This window comes from Octopus bimaculoides, chromosome 10 (genome assembly GCF_046866305.1).
Source record: "Octopus bimaculoides isolate indiv1 chromosome 10, ASM4686630v1, whole genome shotgun sequence".
NCBI classification, from domain to species: domain Eukaryota; kingdom Metazoa; phylum Mollusca; class Cephalopoda; order Octopoda; family Octopodidae; genus Octopus; species Octopus bimaculoides.
The window spans coordinates 7053553-7069556 of NC_142937.1; the positions used below are offsets into that span (position 1 = coordinate 7053553).

At 32.0% G+C, this 16004-nt stretch overlaps 1 protein-coding gene across 1 annotated transcript in view; it reads right to left on the minus strand.

Moving 5' to 3' along the window:
* LOC106871452 (dynein axonemal heavy chain 5) overlaps positions 1-16004 on the minus strand; it is a 330351-nt gene that overhangs the window by 269567 nt on the left and 44780 nt on the right. Inside the window, exons 5-8 of the mRNA XM_089358345.1 lie at positions 14139-14201; positions 8144-8218; positions 3933-4007; positions 1241-1318 (exon numbers count right to left, since the gene is read on the minus strand). Coding sequence (XP_089214471.1) covers positions 1241-1318; positions 3933-4007; positions 8144-8218; positions 14139-14201 — 291 coding nt within the window. The remainder of the gene's footprint in view (positions 1-1240; positions 1319-3932; positions 4008-8143; positions 8219-14138; positions 14202-16004) is intronic.

A 16004-nucleotide genomic window follows, 5' to 3' on the forward strand; every position in this document is an offset into this window, starting at 1 on the left:
ATGATGGTCTTTATTTTGAAGAATAGTTTTTGTTGTTTTTTTATAATTTCTTGCATAAAAAAATCATTATTTTAACACGGCACACAAACTTTTTCCTCAACCTAGTATATATATATATATATATATATATATATATATATATATTTCAATATATTATAAATTAACTACCAACAAAAATAATTGGTAAGCTAACTCAAAAAATCATCACCAAAATATATCATTTAAATATATACGTTTTTGCGTCGTAACTCCTATATATTCATTTTCATTTTATCTGGTTTCAGCTCATGAGCTGTGGTCATGCTTGGGCACCGCCATTTAAAATTGGATGCTTACAGCACCTAGGTTTCCCAAGCGGTCACTCATCTAAGTACTAACTAAGCTCGATGTTGGTTAACTTTGGTGATCGGACGAGAACCGGTGCTTTCAACGATATATATATATACATACATATCTATATTGTGTTAATAAACTGACTCAGAATTACATTACTTAAAGTTTCACAAAAGTGAGAAAAACACTTTTGATCACTCAGTTGTCTTCTTTTGAGTAACACTGTTTTTACAGCTCCTTTGATTGTTTATTGGTTGATGTGCAAAGCTCAATTTTCATTCATTGGGAGGTAATATTTATTCCCATTTAAACGGTGGGATGGTTTCCCTTTTTCCCTGTCAAAGATGATACTGTCAAAGAATGCATTAACTTGATTGTTTGAGTGTAAAGAATGAGTTCTTTTACCTTTTTTAGTTTTTGGTGTTTGGGTGGGGATGGAGGACATTGCATAATAATTTCTTCCCCACTGTCAATTGACAAAGTGAAGTGAATGCAGAGTACCTTTCTGGGAATTTAATACTACATAAATTAAGAAAATCTTTCAGATTTAAGTGGAAATACTAAAGCATTGAAAGGTTACATTGTTGTATTCAAATGTAAATATTGATAAGCTGGAAAGAAAACTGGTGAAGAAAGTATTGTGATTGATGTGTAAAAATGTAGCAGGAAGCATTACAATGCAGAGAATATGATTTCATCAAAGGTGCAGATAAATAAAATCCTCAGGTGATACAGTAAAATTTATTGAGGAAGTGTTGAATGTTATGGCAAGAGCAAGGGTTCTGCATATTCTCTCTATTTGCATGTCTTATGCAGCCTGCTTCTCAAGAAAGGTTGCTCAAGTTTGATGTAGAGGTTACATTCTAAATAATTTGCAAGATAAAACAAAACTGAAATTAAACCAAACCTCATCATTTCCTGTTGTTATCAAAAACTGTTTTGCACCTTTACCACCAGCACCAGTTTTGTCTCCTGGTATTTCCGTCTGAAAAACAGTGCAAATGATATTTCAGTATGTCTCAATACAATTTACATTTTTCAGATACAAAGATTCTAATTACATTTCCTGATTACCCACCATCTCTCTCCCACTCTATCTCTCCTCCTATGACATCCATTTTTCCCCTAAATTCCTTTTGAAGGTGGTGGGGATGGTGTGGGAAGATTTTTATGGTTTTATTTTTAATTGTATCTTTTTAAATATTTTATATACATTTTAACTAGGAATACACTTAAACTATCATGCCCTGACAACTCACTACAACTACATTCTATCTCTTCTTTGCTGGTATTCACTTCAGAATTCTACAAGTGAAATTTCATATTGTAGAAGTTGTATTCAAAGTTGTTAGAAGTTGTCGTTTGACTATCAATGTAATGTTCACTGAATATATAAATGTTGAAAGACCTTTGATAAAATTCAGTCACCTTGTAGTTGTTATGATATTTTTAAAAAAATAATTTAAGTCATAAAATATTAGAAATGACATAGTTTTATTGAAATTGTCATTAAAATTTCTTATATCTCTCACAACAAAGATTCATCAATTATTCATAGAGAGGATCAGAAAACTTTACAAGAAAAACAAATTGAACAGTTAATTCTTTTGTACTCTAGAAACAAGCCCAAAATTTTGGGGGAGGGGGCCAGTCGATTATATTGACTCCAGTATGCAACTGGTAGTTAATTTATCAACCTCAAAAGGATGAAAGGCAAAGCCGACCTTGGTGGACTTTGAACTCAGAACATAAAGACAGGCGAAATATCACTAAGCATTTCACCTGGCATGCTAATGATTCTGCCAGCTCACCTGCCTTAAATTGAAGAGATAATTAATTAAGTAATGGGAGTGCAATTTTACTCTTGCGAACCTGTAAATCATGCTGATAGTCCTTGAATAACAATGGATGGATAAGTATACATCCTCTTAATAAGAAATGAAATTAATGATAAAATTATGGAGACATAACTGTCATGCTAAGGATGCACTCATCTCATTGAATGACAAGAAACAGCAGAACTTTTTGAGTTAATAAAGATCACATTTGAAGAAAGAATGGAAAATATTCCATTACTGCTGAGAAGCAGTAATGGAAAAATAGCTTCAGTATCATCACCATCTTCAATTCTTGTCGTACAAAGAAATCATGCAATCAACACCGTCTGTAAAAGACATATCTAAAACATGCACTGCTAAAATTATTGATCTCTGTGTAGTAGTTTGTGAGGTCGAAAAAACATGTGCAATGGTGTTTTTGATTGTCACAGAACAACTGAAAGATGGATATCAGTTTCTTGGTTCAGCTTCTACACCATTTCCCAAGAAAGCAAGATGTCTTTTGGAAATATTCAACCTCAGATATACAACTTGTAGCTGATTATCAAATTATTTTCTATAACACCGATGGTGAACAGAAAGGTTTTCATACAGCTTCTACTAGAATAGATATGAAATTCAACTTGAAGAATTTTGAAGTGACTATCAGTCAAGAATTGAGAATATCTGGTTGCAGTTGATGCTGTCTAAGCATGATACTTATAGAGCATACCTAGTTGAAATGTATATAAAAAAGTACAAATGAAAATAAAACCATATTATAATTCAATCACTCCACACCTGAAAAATAAGGAATTTAGGGAGAAAAATGTGAGAAAAAAATGAGTTTCAGAAAAAATAATATGCAAAACATTACTGTTGTTAAAATTTGGATCAAGATGGTTTTTGGCTTACCTGCTGATGAATTTTGACAAAAGCAATTTTCATTGTCATTTTTTTTCTTTCCTTTTTTTTTTTTTCAACCAAAAGAAATTCTAGACCCAAAAGGTAAAAAATTTATCTTCTACACCCATTTTCTATCTATGTAAGATTGTGAAAGATTATAGAAGGTTTATAGAAGTATCTGTAAAAGTTTATGGAAGATACTAGCAACCAAAAAAAAATTGGGAATTAGTACGTTTTTGAAGCAGAAAAATAGTTCAGATCTCATGTACACATGTACAGTTGTAGGCAGTTGGTATATGTAGGATAAAATTTTTTAGTTTAATGTTAACCAGTAGAGAGCCTTGCCTGCAGCAATAGAAAGTCAGTTTTCTTGTTAAGGGATATCTCTGGCTCTTGCAATATGTCCAATTTTCAATGAGATAGTTTCCAATTCCTTAAATAATGTATACATACATATGCACACATACATGTGTGTGTGCATAAATAATCTTCAGTAACCCTACAAGTGTATGGTTTTTGTAAACATACATTTAGCCTAACTATGAAAATGTAGACACAGGTTCTTTGCTATGTCACTTAAATTTTTCTCTCATAAAACAACTGCCTTTAGTAGATTAGATATTGTACCATAGTAGATTAGATATTGTACCATAGTACTAAAGCTCATAAGGCGGCCATGGGTAACCTGAAGCCTGCAGGAGTTTCTGAATGGCACACCTAATGAAACATTACCTTCCCTTTTTTAGCAGTACCATCCACCTGATGATGAGGCATGTCTCATGCAGCCTGTTTCTCAAAAAAGGTTGTCCAAGCCTGATGTAGAGATTACATTTTAAGGAATTTGCAAGATAAAACGAAATTGAAATTGAGCCAAACCTCTTCAGTTGCTGTAGCCATAAAAAACTGCTTTGCACCTTTACCACCAGCAGTTTTGTCTCCTGGCATATCCGTCTGAAAAGCAATGCAAATGATAGCTACATCTCAATACAATTTACATTTTTCGGATGCAAAGACTCTAATTATATTTCATGACCCCCACCTCTTTCCCTCTCTGTCTCTCCTCCTATGACATCCATTGACAATCCCAGACCTGCTGCATATAAGTATCAACAGTGTTATTTTCATTTTGACAACCATTTTTCTATGTTGTTATTTTTCACAGTCCTGCAATGTTTTGTCTGTATGATCTTTGAAAATTAGAAACAAAATGTACAAATGATTTTGCCAATGGAAATTTCTCATTCCTTTCTTTTAGTTTTTGTTGTTTGGTCTTTGAATAAACCTGATCCAGCAAACATATGACCAAATGTGCCTCAGCCTTACCCTCCCATTATTATTATATTTTTTTTTGCCATTGTATATCAAAGCCTACATTATATACTGTAAATAATTTTTTTAGATGGCAGGTTGTTAGAGGAAGATTTTACTGCTATCTTTTGTGGATGATTGATGACAAGGAGGCTCACTTGTTTGCTTGACATTCCTGTTGTTCAGTCAATTTCTAGAATTGGTAAAGAAAAGACAAGTCTGAGTTGTTGTATAGGACCAAGATCTATTTTTATGACCGTCTCTGAGAATCATAGCGTAAAATGTATTTTGAACTTACTCTTCGTTTCAAAGCACTTAGAAGATATTTTCTATACTAAATAGAAACAGGTTTTATTAATGGGAGCATTTGAATTCAATGAAAGACTTAACATTTACTGAGAAACCATCACCACCTTGAGCATGAGCTTACTGCTTCATGTTACATATTTGTAGTTAGGTCAACTAGCATGTCAAGAGGTATTTGCCTTTGCTAGGAACTCAGCACATCACCTTAGCTTTTAAATATCAAAACTATTTTCCTCCAGTCAATATGTCAAGATTAAAAGTAGAAGATAGTGCTAAATATTTTGCCAATTCAATAACTAAATTTTTATTACTCCATACTTTCCAAAATGAATCATATAAATCCATATTAGAAATGGCTCTGAATTACTTCACAATTGAAAATACGCTTTTGTTTATAAAAAGTTAAACTTATATTTTCTGAATATGAAAAGGAGGTATTTTATATGCATCAGAAACAGTTTGATTAAATAAATCAATTCTATAAATTTAGGTAGATTTATTAACGCATTTATGAGAAGGGATCAATGAAACAAACTTACAGGACTAATTCAAATATATTTAATCTATTAATTCTTTTCTCCTATACTCCTGATTCTAACAACAGGGCCAATCTATTGATATAATTCCTACTATCTTCATGCTACTATTCAGGTTTTATTTTTATTTAATGCATATTAGCCACAATCGCAAAGCTAATACAGAATTCAGCATTGCATACAAAAAAAAAAAAATTTTATAATGCAAAAACTAGTTCTGCCTAACATTATACTTATTGACAGCTACATGGATAGGGTAATTTGAAATGAAGAGTTCAAATTACCACAAACAAGAGTGCAGTGACAGAATATGGATTGTCAACTTCTCAAATGGTTATCCAGTACCCTATTAAAACAGTCATCCATACTCTTTCAAGTATTCAACTAATTAATGCAGAAGCATTAGGAAAACTAATTAGAAATAATTAAGCAGTGAGACAAAACAAATATTAGCTTACAACTAATATTCTCTTAATTATTTTGGAAAATACAAACTACAATTTGAACATGTTCTAGGCTTATCACCTCATCAGGAAATCACCATACTTACCAAAATAGTGATGAGAAAATCTTTAAGTAAATATGTAAAATCGTCCAACCCATGCTAGCATGGAAAGCGGACGTTAAACGATGATGATGATGATGATATTTATTTGAACTGCTTAGTAAACAAATATATTATTATACTAATCATAGACATAACCCCAGAAATGAATTCCAGTCTAGAATAAATATAAACTTTATATTTGATATTGACAATAGTATCTGTAAATTGAATACTGAAGAATAACTACCATATTTACATGTGTCACACCCTTAATTTACTGCTAAATCTTTGGCACAGATTTCTTTTCTTTTCATATTCAAACTTGCAATTATAACTGATGATAATAATTAACCTTTCATGTGTCAACAAAATAAACAGCCATGTTAAAACACATTTATTGACATACAAACTTAATTACAAACAATAATATTGTTTGTAAAATGGAAAACAAGGAAATAAAATTGCTATGCAAGCTACAACTAGAAAACAAGGAAATGCACAACAAAATATAAAAATTGAATATCAAATAAAATTCAATAATTCTGAGTCAAGTAAAACTACATTAAAACTCAAATTAAAATCAAGAAAATATCAATTTCAAATAACCATATCATATATTAAAATCAATTAAAACCAATTAAAATTCTTCAAAACTGATATCTTCATCGCTGTGACCAAAATGTTTATTCAAGTCCTTCTCTGTAATTTCCTCATCTCCCAGTATGGAGTAGAAATGTCAGTTGGTCACCATCTTGGTCTTCGTTGTACTCCCAAAGACAATTATTCTCTGTTCCTTCCATCTTGTTAAATATTCTTGTATTGAGAGAACAATTTTTATTGACCATATTACATGGAATAACATCCCAGGCACTCTTCACCTTTGAACTTGCATCCTTGAGTTTGCTTGCCTCTGTCAATTGTTGCTCATCTGGAGCCATCAACATCGTCCATTTCTGATACTCTATCTTTACATAGTTTGTTCAACACCACATCCAAGGGCTGTAACAAGGATGTAAAACCACCTTCTCCGCCTTGTGAGCACAGAAATGGCCCCATAGAAGTAGAACTTTCCTCTTTAGAAATGTATCAGGTTTCGCATTCCACATTTTAGCTAACTAGATTTCCATGCTGTCTTCATCCATCCACCCATTGGGATGACAATGCACTCCTACTCCAGTTGCTAACTTTTTCACATTTGCAGTGATTTCCTTATTAAATATCGGTATTGGGTTTAGCTTAGTACCAAATAGCCATACATCCAAGCAATACTGTGAAATAGGTCCTTTTGAGGCCTTTTTTTGCATACTAGTATAGTCTTCTTTCCTCTGGGCAGTTGCAGGTAGATTAAAGTGCAAAGGCATTTCAACAATATTACTTATCTGGCTAACTTCAAAATCAGATTGTTTTCTTTACTTGAGGGAAAACATGTGGAAGGTAAATATCTAAGTCACGAGGCAGTGTCTGACATATCTTTGTTTTCTGTCAGTGACTGAGTCCATTTCTTTTCATAAATCCATACAAAGCCTTGAATGAAGAATCTGTGTTAATCTGGGCAGGCATCTGGACAAATCTGCAGTAAAGCCATGATGAAACCAGTACTCCTTCAGTTCCTTCAGCTTTTTATCCATTTTATTTTTTGTTTCTCAGTCTCTGGATGGTGGGTTTGTTTCCTTTTGCCTGCTCTTTTAGGCATTTTTAGTGTAACTTCCTTTTGTTTTCACCAATCTCTTACAAGCAGTTCTGAAACTGTAAATGCCCTTTCATCAGCTCTGTCACCATTCAACTCAGACCTGGAGCTTGAAATTTGCATTGCATGAAGAACCTTTTCTCTCAACACCAACAATAGCCATTATGACAAAGCTATCACCCAAAGAAAACTTTCTCCTTTATAGAACTAGTTGTTGAATTGAGAAAGTTATCACAGCTAATTATTAGAATATTCAGCATAATTCAAAGACCAATTTTGCCAGTAACCATTTTCATACATTGATATCAACAGTAATTTATTCAAAATAGTAGCACCTGAAGCTCTTCATTCATTGGAACTCTGACATCTCAAGCAACGTTAGTTGTCTCAATATTATATAATGACAATTGATAAGATAAATGATTTATAAGATGCGATTTGTGTTATCAAAAATACATGGGTATTAATCTAATAAAATTTAAGTGGAATAAAATAAGTTGTTTGTAGTTCAACTGAACATGGCACAAGGTAGTAATGATCATAAATAACCTGATTAGCAGGAAAGTAGGATGCATACAACCAAAGTTTTAGCTTTGCCCCATGTATAAGTTGCATCACAGTTTTTGGTAGCTAAAATCAAGTATAAAATAGTGTGACTTATACACAGGTAAATATGGTAAATAAATTTTCACTTAGTACTTACCTTGGGTTGGTCTTGGTAGAAGAATAACAGTTTTTTGTTCCCTTTGGGTGCAAGAAAACTTTTTATCAAATGAAACTAGAAAAGAGAATTAAAGCAATATCATTGTATTTTAGAGGAACAATCCTATATACAAACACATACAAGGGGGTGCTGAAAATGTCCTGGCTTTAAGGGTACTGCAAAGGCCTGACTGGAGGCCCAATCTTCCAAGTTTTTTTTACAGGGCTTAGAAAAACTGAAGGACTGTTACAATAAGTGTTTGAATCTGAGAGAGGAATATGTTGAATAAAATCATAACTGATCCTCCTTTATTTTTTTTTACCCAAAAGCCAAGAACTTTTCAGCACTCCCTCCTATACATGCACACAAATGTACACACACATACACGTGTTTATATATGCTTGTGTGTGTGCAAAATTAATATTTGAGGTAACATTGATATTGATTTTTGTTTGTTATGTATTTGCACACACACACACACACACACACACACACACACACACACATACACATACACACACATACATATTTGTATGTATAAATATATATATATATATGTACATACATACATATATACACAAATCATACATATATATGACTTATGTATGTATGAGGGACCTGATATTGTATCAGAGTTATAAAATAATGACATAAAATGAAAATAAAAAATGAAGTAACAATAATATCATAGTATATTAAAGTATATAAAAGTAAGGAATATAAAATAAAATTGGATGTAATTTTTGAAGCCTAATTAGTACATTCGATTTTTCATGTGATATATTTGGCCTCACAATTCATTGGAAAAAAAATTAAAACTGTTGTAATGCATCAATCTACCCCTGGAGAACAATTCAATGCACCTCAGATACTGGTTAAGAGTACAGTGCTTAAAGTGGAGACTTCTTCTGAATATCTGGAAACCTAGATGCAGAAATCACCTTGCATATTGAAAAGGCAGCAAAAGCCTAGAATCTAGTCACAGCTCCATATCAAAACTGATACTAAGATCATGGAATATGCCTTATTTGTTCACTCTGCACTGGTGTATTCTTCTGAAACTTGAATAATATGCAAGTGTCATGTAAAAATGTTGGAAAGCTTTCATCAGAAATTCCTCTGCCACATACTCAGTATAAGCTAGTTCTCACCAATTCCTGGTACTGAGTTTTCTTGCTGAAGCTAAGACCACATCATTCTCAGTTATGTTTATCAAGAATCAACTACAATGAACAGGCCATCTCATCCATATGGATGATGAGTGTACCCAACAAAAAATGCTTCATGGTGAGCTTATACTGGGAAAGAGTGAAAATAGTAAGCTAAAGTAAAGATACAAATATACTTTGAAATCAAATTTGAAATGCCTTAAATTAGTTAAATTAGTGAACTTGATAGAGTTAAGCATACTGAAATGAAAAGAACAGTTCATAAAAATGAGATTAATATTAATATCGTTTTGAGTGTTTCTTATTGTTTCTTTAAAATGTTCTTATGCACAAAAGTACGCATATCTCATGTTGGTATAAGACTGCACCAGTGAACCCAAGCAGGTAAGGCAAACACGAACTGTTGGAACTTCATTTCAGATGACCAGTTTCAATGTCATTTTTGTCAAAATAAACCTGCAGATAATGTACAGGATTGAAGCAGCACTTGAACATTCACAATAAACAAGCAGAAAATGGAAGCCAGTGCTGAAATGAGACATTGCTGCAGTATTTGAAGATCAGCTCTTCAAACACACTTGGAGCTCAAAAGTCATTTAAGATCCCACACTATGAAAAAAGCAATTATCAGTACAAGAAGAGGTCAAGCTCTGCAAGGAAGAGACAGCCACCAAATACAGGTATATGTTAGAACCATGAAATTTACAACTTCCACTTTTACTGTTGAATCAGTAAATTACATTGGTTATTTGTAGCTTGCTATCAAGTTTACATTCTTGTGGTGCATTGATAAGAAGGGTTTTGATATATCATAAGTGTCAGTTCATTCTTTGATGTGATAAACACACATGGACATGCACACATGGACATGCACACACACACACACACACACACACAAAGGTGCAGTTTGGCCAAATGTTTAAGAAGGAAGAGTATTATCAGTGAACATGTAATTGCATACAATGGCATTACTTGATATCAAATAAATTATAATCTCAAATAATTAGCAACACCCAAGAAATAAAATAGTTTTCCTCCAGCGAGTCAACCTTTCAGCATGAAATGTAAGAATGCAAAAATTAAAAAAAGTTGGTTACAATTAGCAGAATTAATAAGAGGTTTACCAAAACCAATTTTAAAAGAGTTGTTAAACCAATAAACAAAAAACCCTCAGTATTGGTATAGCCAAGCTTAACTTTCAAACCAATGATATTTTAACTAAATATTGTCTATCATATCATTGTTATGATAGAAATCATTTGTCTAAAATCACATTAGTTTAAATTGTTATTTTACACCTCAATGGTTTTGCATTAGTCACGTGTAGTTTATTTATTTTCTATACTATTCTTTTACGAAAATGAAAGGAAGAAATTATAAAAAGTGGAGGAAATAGAATAGAATAGAGATGAATGTGAGATGATAGAAAGGAAAAAATGTGAAGTTAAACAGTTAAAGAAAGAAGAAAAAATATCTACAGCAAAGTACGAAACATTTAGGATTGTGGTTTACAAAAAAAAACATTAAAATGTAAATATATATTTATAAAGTGTAAAAGACCCTGTTTAGTCATGAATGACCATGGGATTGCCCCTAGAAAGTTACCCTCTGAGAAACAAGTCCAGGAAAGATTATGTATGGAAGATCACTTGTTACCCAAGCATACCAGCCTTCCGTCTCCATGCCATTGATGTTATCCAAGGGAAAGGCAAAGGCTGATATAGCTTGGCACCAGTGATGTTGCAGCTCATTTCTACAGCAGAGTCAACTGGAACAACATGAAATAAAGCGTCTTGCTCAAGAAGAGCTCAACACAGAGCCTGGTCCAGGAATCAAACTCACTACCTCATGGTTGTGAGCCCAACACTTTAACCACTGAGCTGTGCACCTTCACATATATAATTATAAGGTAATATGAACTATCATCTCCTTATCTCTTATTTACAGTTGCTAAGTATATTGATTTCAAATTTTGGCACATGACCAGCAATTTCGGGGGGAGGGGTTAAGTTGATTGCATCAATCCCAGTACTCAACTAATACTAAATTCTATTAACCTCAAAAGGATGAAAGGCAAAGCCAACCTCGGCAGAATTTGAACTCAAAATGGGAAGACAGACGAAATGCCCCTAAGCATTTTCCCTGGTGTGCTAACAATTCCGCCAGTTCACTCCTTTACTGTTGCTAAGTATATTGATATTTGTTTTATTTGTTTTGGGTTCAATGTGGAAATTCCTTTCAATATTTCCAAGGAGAAATATTTGTAGTGAAATTTACTTAAATGGAAATTCCATAGGCAGCTTTATTTTTTGCCTTCCACCGGTTTCAGTCATTAAATTGAGTCCTATTCAAAACTATACAACAATTAATGTCTTGTAGCAGACAGCCCTTTTCCAACTCAAATCTGAAATATTTAAATTTAAAAATCAATACTACTGACAAGTAATATTACTATATTTGGTAATGTTGACCATATTTAAATTTAGCTGTATTCCTAAACTCTGTATGATATTTACTGATATTTTTATCAGTCAATCATCTTTGGTATCAGTTTTTGATAAGTGTTGACAGACCAAGAGAAAAGTTTAACTTAAGAACATTTTAGCAAGTTTATAAAAGCCCTGGATTTCTGCTCTCTGTAGGGACTTTTCTTACTGCAGCTAAATGCTGTGTGTCGTTAAACCTATGTATAAAAAAATATTTTTTATTCTTCAGCTTTATCTCTCAGAAATTATTCTTGTTGTAACTGCAGGCTATATCTTATGCCTATATGTGATATCTCAGCTCTTATCTGTTTACAATTTCATTACTTATTAATTTACATACATAACATGTATGCAACAAACTGTACATTATGTATATAAAAATGTTAGGTGCTATTAATATTGTTGAAGATAATGTTTTCTCCTCAGCTTGTTATAATTATTCATTATTCAACATTTGCATAACATAACCACAATTTCTTTTACAAATGATTAGGTGCTGGTGCCACATAAAATACACTGGTGATGGTGCCATGTAGAAAGTACCCAGTACACTCACTAAAGTGGTTGGCATTAGGAAGGGCATCCAACTGTAATCATCAACCAAAACAGACTGTAGAACCTGGTGCAGCCCCCTGACCTTACCAGTTCCTGTCAAGCCATCCAACTCATGCCAGTATGGAAAATGGACATTAAATGATATTTCGTGATAGTATTTTAAAATACATATGGTTTCAAATTATGGAATATTTGAAGTTCATTTCAAACACATTCTTTCCCATTTTCATAGATTTCATATTGAGGGAAGGTGGAAGCATACCTATATGCTTTTATTTTGATGTTTCTATCATAAGTCAGACAGAGACAATTAAAAGAAGACATCTTGATGTTCTTTGAGACGTTACAAATGATCTCTAAACACAAGAAGGATAGAGTAATTATTTTTAAAACCAAGTAAATTATTATCCTTGAAAGCTATTTAGCATTGCGTGTCAATTAAATCCTAGCTATGTATTCCTATTAACATAATTAAAAATAACAAATCTTTTTTATCATTAAACAAAATCTGTCTACCACTGCATTTCAAAAATGTAGGTAAAAGTAAGCATTCTATCTTGATGCCTCTTGATTGATTTTAGAGGTCGATTATTACTTGAACTGAAACAACTGTTGCTATATAAACTAAAGTTATGAAAGTATTAAGGATGACTCTGCTAATGATAACAATAGTGCTAATGAAGCTGACTATGCAGATAGATATTCTGGTTGTTTCTTTGTATTGTGCTCAGAATAATTGTCTTTCATTATTTCTTTTCCTATGCTTTCCTTTTTTTTTTTTAACATTAATATCAACATAATATTTTTTATGTACATTTTCTAATGGGATAGACATGTAGTAAAAATAGTACCTGTTCATAATGTCTGTATAAAAATAATAATGATAAGCAATAACGGTATGCACAACTTTATAGAATCAAAGTTTAAAATTATGCTGAAGTATTGGTTTACATGCCTTCATCTAGTAGCCACAAATTTTGTTCTTATAAAATTAGTATCTTAAGGAGGTTTAATTAGTTGAATAAAATAAGTTTATTTTGTTAATCCTAACCAGATTTGAACTCAACATATACAATAAGATGTCTCTTTGATACTGTATATATTATCCTAGCCTGTACTTCCTCATGTATGTTAAAATGAAAATTGATCAAACTTGCATTGAATAAATAATTCATAATAGTTAATAATTTTCATTATAACCTTCTGTTATTTTAACAGGAAATACAGCTGAAGATGTGTAATGTTCATGCCTTTCTCAAGTGAATGATGTGATATTAGGACAAAACTGATGCCAATCTGTCTTTGCTAATGCAATTCTAATAATACTTGCGCAGTCTATCAGTTCATGTAATTAGTAACTGATCAGATTTAAATATTGGTCTGACTCATTGATCAGACAAGGTTACTAGACAGAGTAAATTGCTGGTCAGAATAGATTATCAAGCAGAATACGTTGCCAGTCACTCACTTGCTGAACAAATATGGTGGTTAAGCAGAGTCACTTGCTGAACTGATTAAGTTGCTAAGCAGAATAGGTCACTGAACAGATTAAGGTGTTGAGTTTGCTAGATTACTGAGCAGAGCTGGCAGCCAAACAGCTCAGGCTATTGAGCAGACTAAATTACCAAACATATTCTGATAGGATTGAATTTGGCTGCCAACTTGACTTCTGATGGATTACACTTTGATGGGAATAGGATTTGAGTTGTGAGTAATAGTTAATGCTTGATTCAATGAAATTACAAATATATTAGTTGTGTGTCTGACATCAAAATAAGAAAATACCTTTTCATCAGCAACAACACAATTCTCAATAAATTCTGTCTCCAAATTCAATACTTCTGCTATCTGAATAAAAGAAAGCGAAAATGAAAAATATATACATTAATATAAAGTATCTTCAACATAAACTCTTTAATATACATTTTCTAAGGGTGCAGACTTCCTATAAAATGGTATAACTGTATTTCTACTGAAATTAGAAAAATTATAACAATAGCATTATGTAAAATTTCATGCCATCAAATTAAAAATCATACTGATGCTGATTTACATGCTTTCATAGAGAAACCATCATCATCATCATCGTTTAACGTCCGTTTTCCACGCTAGCATGGGTTGGACAGTTTGACTGGGGTCTGGGAAACAAGTAAAAGATTTCTAAAGGTGCTTATCTAATATTTGCAGCAGGTAATTATGTGTAAGTTATGCAAGACTGATTTTATTAACCAATTACAATTAACTGGGCATTGCATTTCAGATTATTTGTATTGAGGATATTTAAAATGTGTTGGACTATCATTGACAAAACTTTAAAATAGTTTTCATATCAAAGAAGTGTTAACCTGAGAATATTTTCATTCATAAGATATGTTTTTAAATTATCTTAATGAACATAATTTGTTTCTAGTTTCATGCTCAGACAGCTAATTTACTCTTAATTCAGCATAATTAACATTAATAAAGAAGTAAATTTGTTTCACAATTGAAAGATTTCCAGTAATCTTTAATTTCAATATCATTACTATAATTCCAAAATAAACTGACTAGATATTCAAACCTGATAGATTGAATTATATAAATAGATATACATAGACACAGACACATATATGTACCTTAGAAACTATATTTTCTTTTCTGTTTGTAATTTTGTAGCTTTTACTGATTTCTTTAAATTTCTAGTTTAAATGATTTAAAAAGATATTACCATTTCAAATCATAAATCTTGTTATCATTAAATTAAAATGTCTATGTTGCTAGTATTCACATTAAAAATACAGTTAAACTAGAGTAAAACTGTTCTGAGATAAAAATTGATAAACTCTGCTAAGTTATGTTTTTTTTTTTAATTTGTGCTTCAAATATCAATGCAAACAGTCGATATAGTTGGATCAGAGAAAATTTTATTTTGCCTGGTACTGATAAAGTATTATGTTAATGTAATTTGAATATGCAACTTCCTTCACAAATTGAACTTAAAATTCATAGTCTTCACAGCACTTGTTAACCAAGCAGAAGCATCTAGCACTTAAGAAAATACTTAATAAATGAATTTTTTTTGATTGAATGTACTTAATTAGGCTTAACTAATCTAAAGTGCGGTGAAAATAAGAAATCATCAAATTTAAGCATTTAATTTTCTCCCACTACATTTTCAGTTCAATTCACCTTGAATTCTTGTTTTAGTTTTATTTACAATTCAATGAAAAAGGTATCAACAATGCAATATAGCTGACCCTTCTGACTACACCTCCTTTCCTGTCAAATTTGACTTGATCCTAATTTTGTTTTGTAAATCCCAATTGCACTTGGAAGGAGGGATTGTTATATTAAGCTGATATATGGAATATATTCTATTTCTATGTCATTTTATATTAATAAACATGTATACCATGCTTGAGGAGACATATTGAGTCAAGTAAACCAAGATCAAAATCAAAATCAAATCACATCACAATCAAATGGAAATTGTAGTTGTGACCAATACCAGTGCTGGTGGCACACAATAAGCACTATTCATACATGGGTCGCTGCCAGAGCCACCTGACTGGGTCCCTGTGCTGGTTTGGCTTAACGTCCTGAAGGAATCAGAACATTTGGAATGTTTTGTACATTCTGATACAGCTAATATGCTTCCATCTTCCTTCTCTA